The 14,583-nt window shown below is 38.1% G+C and overlaps 2 protein-coding genes across 2 annotated transcripts; one reads left to right on the plus strand and one right to left on the minus strand.

Annotated features, from left to right (window-relative positions):
- The first annotated feature begins 3,539 nt into the window (after nucleotides 1-3,539).
- LOC141910418 (FMRFamide receptor-like) lies at nucleotides 3,540-4,478 on the plus strand. The gene has a single exon (XM_074801156.1). The coding sequence runs from the start codon at nucleotides 3,540-3,542 to the stop codon at nucleotides 4,476-4,478; it is 939 nt and encodes a 312-aa protein (XP_074657257.1).
- A 1,391-nt stretch (nucleotides 4,479-5,869) lies between these two features.
- Nucleotides 5,870-13,440, minus strand: LOC141909583 (ankyrin repeat and SAM domain-containing protein 6-like). The gene is made up of 17 exons (XM_074800049.1): nucleotides 13,331-13,440; nucleotides 12,232-13,138; nucleotides 11,954-11,998; nucleotides 11,646-11,850; nucleotides 11,380-11,477; nucleotides 10,938-11,073; nucleotides 10,835-10,865; nucleotides 10,576-10,722; nucleotides 10,279-10,410; nucleotides 9,904-10,068; nucleotides 9,534-9,805; nucleotides 8,595-8,754; nucleotides 7,740-7,797; nucleotides 6,936-7,003; nucleotides 6,501-6,617; nucleotides 6,205-6,292; nucleotides 5,870-6,099 (listed from the first exon to the last, which is right to left on the minus strand). Exons 2-17 carry the CDS (start codon nucleotides 12,938-12,940, stop codon nucleotides 6,041-6,043), a joined length of 2,490 nt encoding a protein of 829 aa, XP_074656150.1. The 5' UTR covers nucleotides 12,941-13,138; nucleotides 13,331-13,440; the 3' UTR covers nucleotides 5,870-6,040.
- Between the last annotated feature and the right edge of the window lie 1,143 nt (nucleotides 13,441-14,583).

Genomic DNA, 14,583 nt, shown 5'->3' on the forward strand with positions numbered 1-14,583 from the left:
GAAAGGTTTCTATGGATTCGAGTCATGGTTGAATAGACTGAGCTGTCTGTGTATTACACCTAGGCATGTCAACTAGCCGCTTTAGCGGTAGAATTGAACAGCAGAAAAACTGGTTCCGAAAACTTGATAAACGGATTTAATAAATGTCCTCAATAAAATCGCAATAGCGTCCTCGTTATTACCAGAGCGAAATTGAAAATCAAATGTTGTAATTAACTTAAAAATAAAAACACAATTTGGACAATTTTGAGCAAAAAGAACGTCACAATGGAAATGTCATAATTAAACACCTATATAATATAATCCGAACTTTCGGAACTTAGGAAATTGTCTTACATAAAGCCGTATGCGAAACCTAAGGTCTATGTATACAATTTACAAGTAAGATTAATAAATAAATTTCATCCAAAGAAATAAAATAAAACGGATGACGTTTGCTTACCTGAAAAATGGCCGAACTGGAAGGAGGGATCAGCTGACCTGAGTTTTTATACTGACATTGTGACGTCACTGATCCTGACCAATGAAAAGTACCAATATTACCGCCAAGTTTAGAAAATAATTTTCTGATGGGATTCGAACCTGATCAACGCCACAAAAAAGTCCATTTTGTTCGAATCCACGCAAATTCAATTAATATCACACTGGTGTGTCCTCAGTTTACCCCAGTTATCTGTTTAATTTAATCCGTTTGACAAAATGTTTAAGATTCATTCTGAAAATCGATTTTAAGCAAACTGAACACATACGAAATCACATACGAGACAAACTGACACACCCGAGTTATTACCACCGATCTATGGTCTAGCGGTTAGAATTCCCGCCTGGTAAACCGGAGACCACAGTTTCGAGTCCTGCCGGCACACACGCTTCTTTATTTCACGGGACTTTGTAAGTTGCCCCAAGTCTTTTTCTTTTTTTGATATTTCAGATTGTGATGAGGGGTTGGCCTATTCGGTGATATTGATTTGAAGATGAAATAATTTAGTGGATAATGAATTTAGGAAAAAAGGTTACAGCACCACTGACCCATGTTTAAAACCTACAGAAATATTTCAGATGATGGATGTAATTTCAGAGGGTATAATTTGAAACGCCAATAAGAGCAGCCCCAAATTGTGATCAGTAGTGTGAGTGAGTGAACTCTGTGATGGCTCTCACTCTTAATTACGAATCTATTCAATTCTTATTCAATTCTTTTTATTCGTTTTTCTTGGTTTCAGTTGGTTTTCCTTTTAATCAGTATACATCTCTCCTCGGAATAAAACTATATTCTAGTCGCTGTCGCTGTTTAATTTTAAAATTTTCGTGTACAGAACTGAGCCCAAAAGATAACATGGAGACCTTTTGTCGTACACGCTACAAACAAATCTATCAGAGACCAGAGTCACATAAAATGGTTTTTCTTTATGACAGATATGATGAAGAGGGGGATGGAGATGACTCGTTCCAACGGGTGACCATTGACGAAAACAATTCTCAGCTCGTTTGAGAAATAGATTTCATTAAGAATTGGTGTTTTCGTTTAATCTAGAGATGACTGACTGTTTCTGGGACATTGAGGTTGGCTCTTAAAAGTGCCGTTTAACAATCGAGTTGAATCGTGTTTTGATTCAGATGCGTGATTCTGGTCATGATCAGTAACTAGTAATTATTTAATTACAACCCTTTGATCAAATAGTGAGCACCATCACCTTAACTAATTAACAATTGATCACTTGACTCTCCTTTGATCTTCACTAATTACTAATTAATTACTGATCACAAATTTTCCCTTAATCTTTTTCTAAAACAATAGAATAAAAGATTAAAGATTCTTTGATGTTTTCAAATAAAAGTATTTAATTAATGAGTTCAGTAATTAGTGTTTGAGGTTGATGTATAAATATCCGTGATTTCTGAATATTTTCAACATTGTAAAATGGAACGTCAAACCGTTAACGACAAGAGCAGCTCCTCCATCTTCCTACAACAGAATTCTATAGACCAGATGAATGTCGATGATACAGTTATGAGTTTACAACGAGTTGAAATGAAGTTTCTTCGAGCAGCTCGTCAAATAGCGATACTGGAGAGGAAAGTTCATCAGTTCAGTGAACGTTATGAACGTATGAAGGAATTGAACACCGGGTACTCGGCGAGGATTCAATGGTTGTCACTCGCCAGTACGAAAGATGCTTTCTATTTGTACGCGCAGAATAAAACTACAGAAATTCACATGTTAAAACGACATCTCGGCGAAATACTCATCAATGAATCTACTGATTCACCTCATATCAGTGAATCACGCATCTGAATCGAAACACGATTCAACTCGATTCTTAAACGGCACTTTTAAGAGCCAACCTCAATGTCCCAGAAACAGTCAGTCATCTCTAGATTAAACCCAATCTGTTTATATCTCTGGGTCCAGTTCCACAGTTCCGAGTTAAGATTTCACTCTGAGATAACTCATTGAAAATGAACTAACTTAAACTCATGTGAACTCTAACTCACAACTGTGGAACTGGGCTTGATATGAAGAGAAAACCTCCTTAAACCAAAGCAATCTTAATCTTTGGTGAGATCTAGAAGGGAGTTTCGATCTATTGGGCTAATAGCAGCGTCTAGTTGTAGAATCCACAATCACGAGATCAAACTTATATAATCGGGGAAATCCCACAATTTGAATTTTTTACACGATGTAATTTATTGAAACGAAACCACAACGTTTCGGCTGTTGACTAACAGCCATCATCAGGTAGAATGTTAGTCAACAGCCGAAACGTCGTGGTTTCGTTTTAACGAATCATTTCATATATAATTCGAATTGTGGAACTTCTTCGATTATCTGCAGTGTACACGGATTAGAGTTTTTCATTCGAACTCAAACTTATATATAAAATTTCCAATTGTTTCAAAAGGATTTTTTTTTTGAAATAAATCCTCTTAAGACGGGCAATACACTTTTGGCCAGAAATATTAGAAAATATATAAGTTTTGATTTTGTCTAAACTGGTTTCAATGGATAATTTCTTTATCAAAGTCAACAGTCGATGAGTTTGAAGAATTATAGAGAAAGAAGTCATGAAACGCGCATAGTTTAGCTTAAGCTTTACCACTACAAACCGTGACTTGAAGTCGCACAGTTTTGATATCAATAGATCAGGCGAACGCGAGATTTGTAAAATGTTTTATCAATCCTGTACAGCATGATTCCCTAGAATGTACACCCCTGTGAATATGCCTGTAACGCATGTTTTAGAAAATAAATTACAGGCTTTGTTGCACGGTAAACTGTGACGTAGCCGGGTAGAGAAAATTACAGGCATCATTTACAGTGCAAAATATGATTACATACTTCAGACCTTAATGTAGAAACTACTCTCAAGTCTTACATCAGAGTTCAACATTCACAGCTGACACGAGAGAGTATCGGCTTTAGTTGAATCGCAACGACAAAAACGATGATAGTAAATGAAACAGCCGCAGATCCTGCGCTGATTTGTTGCGGTAAATTCTGTGACGGTTCGGGCACGCTCTTAACATACAAGACGATCATGACATTAACTCGTGGCATATTTTATACAATCGGTATCATCTCAAACTGTCTCGCGTTTATCGTTATTCATCTGATGAAACTTAGAGGTAGCAGTATTCTATATTTGGAGATGTTGGCTGTAGCTGATTGTGTAAACTGTCTGACCGGTTTGTTCGGACGCGAGTTGATGATCGTTTCTTCCTCGTTGGAATTTATTCGCTACAATCACATTTATCAACAATACTTTCGTCATATTTATCTTTACGTGGACGCCATCTTCCAAATGACGACGACCACCAGTTCGTGGTTACTGTTCGCGTTGAGTTTAGACCGTTATGTAGCTATTAGATTCCCACTGTCTGCTAGGAATATTTGCACGATTCGAAATGCATTTCGTGTTTCTGTTGCAATTTGGATTCTAACTTTTATTTCCGATTTACCGACAATTTGGGATCTAGAAACATACTTTACGATGCCCGATCAGCCTTGTAAATATGTTGTACAAAGGAAATTCTTGCTTCAGAATAAAGAATACGCTTTGTATTACGATTTTGTATTCGGTAAAGTAGTGTTGAAGTTTATTCCGGGTTTGATTGTTTTAGGTTGTAATCTACATATGGCGATATTAGTTCGGTTGGCGGCTCGTCTGAGACACAAACTTCAACAAATCGACGTCAAAGATGAAGCTTCGACAAATAGTAAACAAGGACGACAAATAACTCTGACAATATTGGCTTTAAATATAGTATTTATGGTTGAATATGGAATGTCTTTAATAAACACATTTATACCGGCGATTTTACCCGATGGATACACATATCGCCCGTATCATTCGGGGCAGTTGTTACACGCTATTAATGCTATGATAAATTTATTCGTTTATTTAGGAATTCGAAGAGGTTTTGGAGAAACTTTAGTTTGGTTTTTGAGTTGTCAACGTTTAGGAAACCGAGTGTAGTTGATAAACAGGATAAAAGATCACAATACAAAAACTGAAATTGGTAGGTCGAACCCAGGACACCCCTGTACGTCATCTATGCTGAGACTCCTGGAAAAAAAATTCAGCATTGACTTCAACTCGATTGTTAAACATCACTTTTAAGAGCCAACCTCAGGGTCCCAGAAACAGTCAGTCATCGCTAGATTAAACCCAATCTGTTTATATTTCTGATATGAAGAGAAAATCTCCTTAAATCATAACCATTTTAGGTCAGGTCTGATAAAGAGATTTTGTCTAAATAAAGCTGTCTTTAGTTGTAGAACCCATGATCCTATGCTTACAAATCCAATATTTCCAGTTGTTTCAAGAGAATTGATTTGAAATCTGAATTCTCTGACAATGGGCCCATATATATTGCGCCCAAAATGTTAGAAAATATGAAAGTTTTGATTCTGTCTGTCTGCAGGGGAAGCAAGAATGTCGATTTTACACATTTGATCATTGATAGCAAATAGACAAATATATGCTATATATAAAAGCTTATGTTGGTCACTAGGTATTAGTATCAAATAGACCGGATTCGAATCCGGGACAATCCTGTCTCTATTCAACATCAGGAGCACTCAGAATCACAATCTCAGTAGTACAAGACCGGAGATTGCATTCGACGAATTAGATGATGACAAAAAAAGATATATCGAATGCAACCCTCACGGGACTTGAACCTACGACCCATTACATGCCAGACGTACGTGCTAACCACTAGACCGTATATCCCGATTGGGTGTGTGAAAGGTTGGGTAGTCCTTATAGTCAGTGGTGACCAGCAAGCTGCGTGGTGACTGGTGACCAGTCGAGTGTGGTGACTGGTGACCGGCAAGCTGCGTGGCGACTGGTGACCAGTCGAGTGTGGTGACTGGTGACCGGCAAGCTGCGTGGCGACTGGTGACCAGTCGAGTGTAATGACTGGTGACCGGCAAGCTGCGTGGCGACTGGTTGACAATACACCATCATTCAAGTTAATAGTCCAACCATGGAAATACAAACTAAACTAATGTTGTTTACGCCCATGATCCAACCATAGACAACGAAGTCTATAGCCCAACCATGGACTCTTAAACGTGGGAGTCCATGGCTCCTGCACTTAATACGTATCACTTTGGGGACTTGTCATCGCATAGTAGATTATTTTCGAGCGCCCTCCAACATCAATAATCACACTCATTACGATATCAATTTGTTTTGAGTTAATTGTTTGCCAGTTGACGAGATTTTGACAATGGGATAAAATCCAGGATCGAATTACTGTTTTTATGACGTTGTAAGAGTTTCTACCTCAAGAACTATTTCACCAGATAATAGAGTTAAACCAAACACAGATAATTATCCGATAAAAATATTGTATATTTTTTTCATATAAGATAAAATACAATGTAAATCGATACAATGGCTGGGATTGAGAACGAGATTATTATAAAACATATCACTGATTACTGGAGGAATATTCGTTATAACAGTCACCACTTTCTTTTCATATCAAATCGATGATTTGAATCAACAGGTGGATCAGTGGATAGTAACTAGGTGGATAGGTGGATAATATCTTCCTCTTGTATATCCCATTGAGTTAAATCCGAACCTGCACGAAAAGAAAATATAGATTAAAATGAAAGTTTATTCAAATATTTGACAGTTATTTCCATAATAACGAGGAAAATATTTTAACGGTTGTTATTGTTGTTACCTGTACTGTATCTGTTACTAAGCGTTTGAGATGATAATGTATTCTGAAAGGTTGTCATTGTGTCATTAAAATGCTGACGATCTCGCGCCTGAAATTACAATCACAGATTTATGAGGGTCTTACGTTTGATTTAGACCGAGCTGAGCTTTAAAATCTGTCCAGGGGCCGGTTTCATGAAATAGTATAAGCTTATCGGTTAAGTTTGAATTGTTGAATTGAAGTAACCAATAGCAATTACACCAAAAATTTTAGTTTAAATTTGTCCTGAAACTGGGCCCTGGGGTTAAAATTTTTACCTTTTTTGAACTGAGTTCATTAATTGCTGACAAAATCTGTTTTCGTGGTTCGCGTTTTGAAATACCAAGTTCTTTCAGATCGTTATCAGTTAACGTCAGGAACGCTTCCATATCAACCTTCAAACAATAACAAACAAACAAAACATTAAATCAATTTGCCGAGATTCACCGGATCTCGTCACCTAGACAGTGGAACCTCATCACAATCAACTTTAATAGACTTTATCTGTTCATTATAACCGATAGTTTGTTTGTATCCAGTATGAAATCACTAAAATTCTCCTATATGGGACAAAATTTTAGGTTTGTAATAACCAATGATTTGTTAAACCGATATCATTATAACAAGTTTACGCTGTTTCAGTTCAAAGAGTTGGAGGTCGAAAAATCTACATGAATTTTAACATGATTATTTGCTCGGACATACTGACTGACCTCTTGTTCCTCAAATATAGGCTGGTATTTCTCTAGAGACAGTTGTTTTAGAATTCCACCGAGATCATCTACAAATAATCAATATACGGCAAACACAAGAGTCAAATATAGTAAATATTCCCTATTAGAGGGAGAGAGGGGAGATAGGGGGAGATAGAGGGAGAGAGGTCGACCAGAGGCAGACGCAGGAAAACTCTGTTAGCCTAACCGTGGTTAGTGCTTATGTAACAGGAAGAAATATCTGTCCTTCCTGAGATTGGAACTCTCGATGCCTGGCGTCCAAGGCAGACGCTCTACCGCTGAGCCAAAGGGAATATTCCCGCTAGCTGGGCTAGTAGGAACGTTGTTATACAGCCTGTCACACTTATCCATGGTTAGGCTAACCAGCTTGATATAGAGGCCACACGAAGACAATGGTTGGGTAACAGCGTTTTCCTGACCCATTTATGCCTAACCACAGTGCACTAACCACGGTTAGCACTAACAGGGTTTTCCTTCGCCAGCCTCAGGTTTACGGTAGACCCACTGTTTACCCTGGATGGATTATCACTTGCCCCGGCTGGGCATGGATTATCACTTGCCCCGGCTGGGCATGGATTAACACTTGCCCCGGCTGGGCATGGATTTTCACTTGCCCCGGCTGGGCATGGATTATCACTTGCCCCGGCTGGGCATGGATTATCACTTGCCCCGGCTGGGCATGGATTATCACTTGCCCCGGCTGGGCATGGATTATCACTTGCCCCAGCTGGGCAAACGAGGAGTCTACTGTATTCACATACAATACATTCATTCAGTCCTTACCATCAGTTTGTTCAGTAGAATTTTCAACCGATTCTAATAACACAGAATCCTCTGTAGCCTGAAAATTATGTAAAATGTACAATAAATGAAATTCATATTCACAGAAAATGTTTTTTTCTCCATTGGCGCCTTTTCAAGGCTTTACTTTTCAAAAGCAGGCTTCAATTAACTGCAGACCCAGATCCACAGTCCACAGTTGCAGAGTCTAATGTTTGATAGTGAGGTTATTCTGGACTACAGCAGGTCACAGTTCATTTTTCTCGATTATGTTCTTGTATTCCAATGAAATTTTAACAATTTAATGATTTTCATTAACGTATCCTTTCTTTCGTAAAGAGCTATTGATTATTTTGCAGTATAGCGCTACATAAACAAATCAATCATTACTATTACAACTATCAATACTCAGGGCTGCCAACCTCTGAAAAGTGCTATCAGTAACAAATTGAATTTATTTCAGTAACATTTCATTGAAATATGAACGAAAATGTTCAAATTAATCAGTAATCAACAGTAAGACCCTCAGTAACATGTTTCATATTTCTGTTCAAATTAATCAGTAATCAACAGTAAGACCCTCAGTAACATCTTTCATATTTCTGTTCAAATTAATCAGTAATCAACAGTAAGACCCTCAGTCACATCTTTCACATTTCTGTTCAAATTAATCAGTAATCAACAGTAAGACCCTCAGTAACATCTTTCATATTCCGTATGCATCAAACAAATCAAATCAGTATAAATCACTATAAAAGAGTAACAAATACTGAAAATCAGTAACAGTTGGCAGCACTGAGTAACTCAGATCTGTGAAATCAGGTTTAGAAGAAAGGGAACTCTGTACGTCGAACAAACCTTTGGTGTTGGAGAAGGTGAAGGGGTTAATGTAGAAGCAGTTGATCCTATAGATGAATGATGAGCTCGTGAATGAATACGAGGTGTAATTGAAGAACTTCCACTCGTTGAACCGTTCGGAGACGTCGTTAAACTCGACCGCGTCGTTAACCTTGACATTCTAGAAAAATATTCAACGCTATTCAATTCATGAGTTTTAGGGAACAATAACATCCCCTATAACATCACCAATTACCACAAGACCAGTTCCACAAATTTCCACAATTCATGAGTTTTAGGAACAATAACATCCCCTATAACATCACCAATTACCACAAGACCAGTTCCACAAATTTCCACAATTCACGAGTTTTAGGAACAATAACATCCCCTATAACATCACCAATTCCCACAAGACCAGTTCCACAAATTTCCACAATTCACGAGTTTTAGGAACAATAACATCCCCTATAACATCACCAATTACCACAAGACCAGTTCCACAAATTTCCACAATTCATGAGTTTTAGGAACAATATCATCCCCTATAACATCACCAATTACCACAAGACCAGTTCCACAAATTTCCACAATTCATGAGTTTTAGGAACAATATCATCCCCTATAACATCACCAATTACCACAAGACCAGTTCCACAAATTTCCACAATTCATGAGTTTTAGGAACAATAACATCCCCTATAACATCACCAATTATCACAAGACCAGTTCCACAAATTTCCACAATTCATGAGTTTTAGGAACAATATCATCCCCTATGACATCACCAATTACTACCAGACCAGTTTTAAATGTCCACAATTGATTTTAATTTCAGTAAAACAGGTCTATTAAATCAGGATGTTATATATAATTCACAGAATCCTCTGCTGTATAGTCTATAGAGGGATTGGTTATGGAACCAAGATGGTGTTTGTCACAACTGGTCGTCACACTCACCTGAGTTGATGAGTCAGATAGTTGTGATGTTGCGGACGGATTGAAGGCTGCTGATTGGTCGAATGAATCGGTTCCGAGTATGTACTCAGAGGATACGACGACGATATTGATTTTTTTCTGTATGGTTCGCTGTGTATGTTCGTAGGTAACGTGCGAGCGGTAAGACTACTAGCGCCACCTGATGAGCCGGGACTCGAATTATTGTAATTATTCGAGTTCGAAGGACTGGTGTTTGTACCGATGAACTTCAACGGACGGACGGCTGTTCTCTGCTGTAACAGATACAAACAGTTTTACAATCAGTTTCTAACTGACCGGAAAACTTTAATCATTAGTTCCAATTTCACAAACAATGCGTTTTAATACTTACCCCTAGAGAACTGTCGTCACGGCAACCCGAAGGTCCCTTCCTCAATGCACCGGGCATTTTGCGACTAGATTCGGTGAGGTCAAATGAGGGTAACGGGTGAAATGGAGGAATCACTGGTTTCAACGTGTCACTCATTAAACTACTATTCATTGTAGTATTCATATCCTAAATATCAGAATTATATCATATCAGAAAAACTTTTAATATCAGATATACCCTAAATATCAGATATAACCTAAATATCATAAATACCGGGGTACCCTAAATATCAAAATAACTTAAATAATACAAATATCTTAAATATCAGATATACCCTACATATCACAAAAATACCTTTAATATCACATCAGAATTGCGATCACTATCAGACCTTACCAGGGTAAATACTGGCGTAGTTTCCTTCGCTTGTTCAAAGTTGACTTTTTCATACGAATTTGAAGATTTTAAACTCGACTTTGTTTCGGTCGTCAGTTCTTCAACTGGTGTTGTGTTGATACCTTCAATATCCTATCAAATACATATCACGCATCGATTAAACTGGATACAAATTCAAACATCTCACAGCAAACTCTCTCACTTAAACCCTTTAGTCGAAGAACTGTGTTAACTGAGTTATATTTGAGTTAAAACTTCAGAATCGGGTTCAGTTTTTCTGTTAAATAAATAAATTACCCGTGCACTGATTTTTGTAGATTTGGTCAAGGTCACCTGGTCATCGTCGCTAGCAGCAGCAGACGGAGTTAATCGATTCGTTTGCATCGTAAACGTTTTACCGAGTTTTAAATATCGGAATCTATTTGACATTCGACTCCACCAAGCCTGTTCACGCCGTGCGCGCGCAAGTTTGAAAATAGAACAATCAATACACGTTTGAGAAATCAAATCTTTCATTTTAGTTGCTTTATTAGTTACATACAACATTCGAACTTACTTTCAAACCACTTTTAGGCTGATTTTCGATTCTGAAATAAAACAAATATACATGAAACAAATCTATGAAATAATTCGAAACAACCTATAATATGAATACATACATTTCGGTAGAAGTCGAATTAGTGTTTCCATTTTTAGGATGTTTTGAAGTTGTCCAACCAGATTTTGGTTTATCCTGACCTTTCACTGGCATCACTTTAGAAGCTAAAATCCTCAATAATTCGGTATCTACATCATCTAAAACACCAGAGATTATAATTCGGATTAACTTCAAACAAGTTCGAGCGGAACTGTGCATTATCGATTCAAACTCCAAACAGCCACACATGATTTTGAGAGAAAAGTCTCTTATTTTTCTTTAGCGGTTTTAGAGCCTCTGAGGGCCCAGTTCCATAGTCATGGCTTAGACCAATTTAAGACCATCTTAGTTCTATAACCAATACAACAATTTAAGACCAGTCTCAAAAGTTAAGACCATTTTTGGAGTTAAGTCTCAACTGAGGAACCAGCCCGTGAGGCTCAGCGGATATTGGCGGTACTTACCGATAAGATAAGCCAAGTCAAATGCAGTACATCTATTTTTAGCTTGTATCGTCACATCAGCGCCGATAGTTATCAGATATTTCGCTACATTCTTTTTCCTGAAAAAAAAAATATCAACTTCAAATTTTCTAAGAATATCATCCCCTTGCACTTAAGACACCAGATAAGATGAATTTGACCTTTAAAGTGCAAAAATGGATGACATTTGAATGCAGTTGAAGGTAATGGATGACAACCTTTTATATCTTGGTTATTTGTTGACTTACCCGTGGTAAGTAGCCTGCATTAACGCAGTCCAACTACTTATCATATCCTGTCTGTTAATATCGCATCCTTTTTCTACGAGTAACTGAGCCATGTCTAAACGACCGTTCATTGCCGCGAACATCAGCGGGGTGGCTCCGTTGTGTGAGCAGGCGTCTCTTTGAGTTATATCAGCTTCTAGAATCTCTTTCATACGTTCCATATCACCTGATATTAAATCATAAATATCAAATATAGTAGACACTGTTTGCGCACGTAAATAATAGACGACGGTTGACAATGAAATTTCTAAAGATGAAAATAAACTGACCATTTGTCGCTGCTTCAATGATATCCAACTTCACCTCTTCAGGTTCTGAAAAATAAACACAATTAATAAGTAATAAAGTAAGATGGAGAGCTCCTGTGGCGAGTGAGTGAATGGAGTACTCCTGTGGCGAGTGAGTAAATGGAGTACTCCTGTGGCGAGTGAGTAAATGGAGTACTCCCGTGAGAGTGAGTGAACGGAGTACTCCTGTGGCGAGTGAGTGAATGGAGTACTCCCGTGAGAGTGAGTGAACGGAGTACTCCTGTGGCGAGTGAGTTTACCTGTTTTTCTACGTTTCGTTGTTTTCCGTTCGAGATACGCGACTAAATCTTTACGATTTCTCGTCGCCGTGGCGATATCTAACGCCGTCCAATCGCTGGCGTTCGTTAGATTGACGTCTGCTCCCGATTCGACGAGCGTCTGAACGGTGGTCACATGACCGTTTAAAGCGGCTAACATCAACGCGTTGAGTCCGGCGGACGGAGTGCGATAATTAACGTCCGAGCCGCGGTCCGAGAGGAACCGTACGATCGTATCGTGTCCGTATTGAGCGGCGGCCATTAACGGAGTGAATTCACACCACGTTCCGGAGCTGTTCATATCGACCCCGTTCTCTACGAGGTATCTAACGGTTTGTAGATGCCCCCCGCGAGCCGCCACGGTCAACGCCGACGAATTCAATCGATTCCTCGCGTGAATATCGGCGTTATTCTGCAACAATAGAGAAACTACGTTAAAATGTCCGTATCGAGCGGCTTGCATGAGCGCCGTCCAACCGAACGTGTTCTGTACGTCTAACGCCGCTCCTTTCATCAGTAATAACCGTACAACTCGTTCCTGTCCGTTCGCCGCCGCCATTTGTAACGCGGTATTCTCATCGGAATCGCGAGAATCGACCGGTAAACCTCGGTCCAGGATTCCTTCGACTGTTGATTCATTACCGCGGGAACAAGCTTCCAGTAATTGTTGTAATAGTTGACGGTGATCCATTATTTCCCGGCCTTAACCCATTACTGGGTAATCCTGTGGTAATCCTCTAATTGTGGTAATCCTCTAATTGCGGTAATCCTCTAATTGTGGTAATCCTCTAATTAATTGTGGTAATCATCTAATTGTGGTAATCCTCTAATTGTGGTAATCATCTACACGTGTGGTTCATTCATATCACTTCCTATCAATATGATCACCCTGAAGATAAATAAATTCCTGTAAAATTTCAAACAAGGAACTTCTTCAAAACTTCAGACCAACATTTTACAAGTAAGAAACTTTTTTGCCAAGAAGTTCAAAAAGTTTTTTATCGATCTGCTCAAACTTTGTAACGATTAAAAAAATTGCCACCAACACAAAAATGATGAAGAAGTTAGGATAAATACGCACCATTATCTCTCTGAGCGTCTTACTGGACAGATTAACAGTTAAATTACCCTGCCTTTTTTTCGGGCCAAAAAATGACATTTTCAAGATTTTTCCAAAATTGACCGGGAGGTGCTGCCATCTGGCCAGCTGTCATGGAGCGTCTCACAATTTTAAAATAATTTTAAATTAGCTCGCCGGCGTCATTAAAAATACATATTGTATCACCAGATTTATTATAACATCCATAACAACCCCTCAGAAGAACAATTTATGACTGTCACGCTTGTCTATGCGGTACTTAAATAGCGTTTCAAATATCCGAACCATTGAGATGGTCCCTGAGATGGCGGTTGGGATGAAAAAGATGCGCGAGGATGGGCGGATGCAGTCGCAGCCGTTTCGTGATATAAATACCAATGATCACACTGTATGGTATTGCTATTGCATGTAAAGTTCGGTTGTTCATGTTTGCTTTTATTTCATAAGCTTGTAAAAATGATGTTAAACGGGAGGCTGATCTTCACGTGCCGCAGTATACTTCCGAGATATTGTAGGTGGAAGCAGTGCGCGGTTAGTCTAATAATTTAATGTCCCAGCGGGCCGGGTACCTTAATATATCATATCATCTCACCAAAGAAGGCCATTCATTCTCTAATATTGGTGTCTTGAATGATATAGATACTCAAAGTACCTTTAGATATTATAACTCAATATTTTAATGATTCCAAAATCCAAGTGGATATCTGTTCAAGCAAAAAAGCATTAATTAGAAACATATAGGAAATGAATTAAGTGGACAAATTTATCTGATTTCTAAGATTTAGAAATATTACCTATTCAAGATTGCCTTCACTGTAAATTGAGTTCAAATTGGATTCAATTCTGTTGCAATAATTTGTAAATCTTATTAACGCATGAGAATTTAAATGAGTTTGTTTCCATGCCAACAAATGAATTATGTATTGAACGATTAATAGTGTTAGGTATCGTCTAATTTTGAATTTCAAATTTTCATTTATTCAATTTTTGATAGCGCTTTGTAGTTTCATTGTAACCATCCTTTGCCTGATATTGGTCATGATTTGAATCTAAGATCATTTTTAACCAATCTCATTAATTGAGACCAAATTGAATGTTTCAAGGTCATGAATTAAAAAGCTTTGAGTATAAAGAAATGTGGAAATATCCAATATTTAGAGACATTATAAGCTCTCAACTATTTTGTTATGAATTTTGATTTTCTGATATCCTTACGTTTTCAAGATAACTGATTA

The sequence above is a fragment of the Tubulanus polymorphus genome, chromosome 8 (assembly GCF_964204645.1).
Source record: "Tubulanus polymorphus chromosome 8, tnTubPoly1.2, whole genome shotgun sequence".
NCBI classification, from domain to species: domain Eukaryota; kingdom Metazoa; phylum Nemertea; class Palaeonemertea; order Tubulaniformes; family Tubulanidae; genus Tubulanus; species Tubulanus polymorphus.

Coding starts and splice junctions, on each gene's coding strand:
- LOC141910418 (XM_074801156.1), top strand. CDS start 3,540: ATGACATTAACTCGTGGCATATTTTATACAATCGGTATCATCTCAAAC.
- LOC141909583 (XM_074800049.1), bottom strand. CDS start 12,940: ATGGATCACCGTCAACTATTACAACAATTACTGGAAGCTTGTTCCCGC. Junction 10,723..10,834: donor AGCCTAAAAGTGGTTTGAAA/GTAAGTTCGAAT, acceptor CGGCGTGAACAG/GCTTGGTGGAGTCGAATGTC. Junction 7,798..8,594: donor CACCTTCTCCAACACCAAAG/GTTTGTTCGACG, acceptor CATAATTTTCAG/GCTACAGAGGATTCTGTGTT.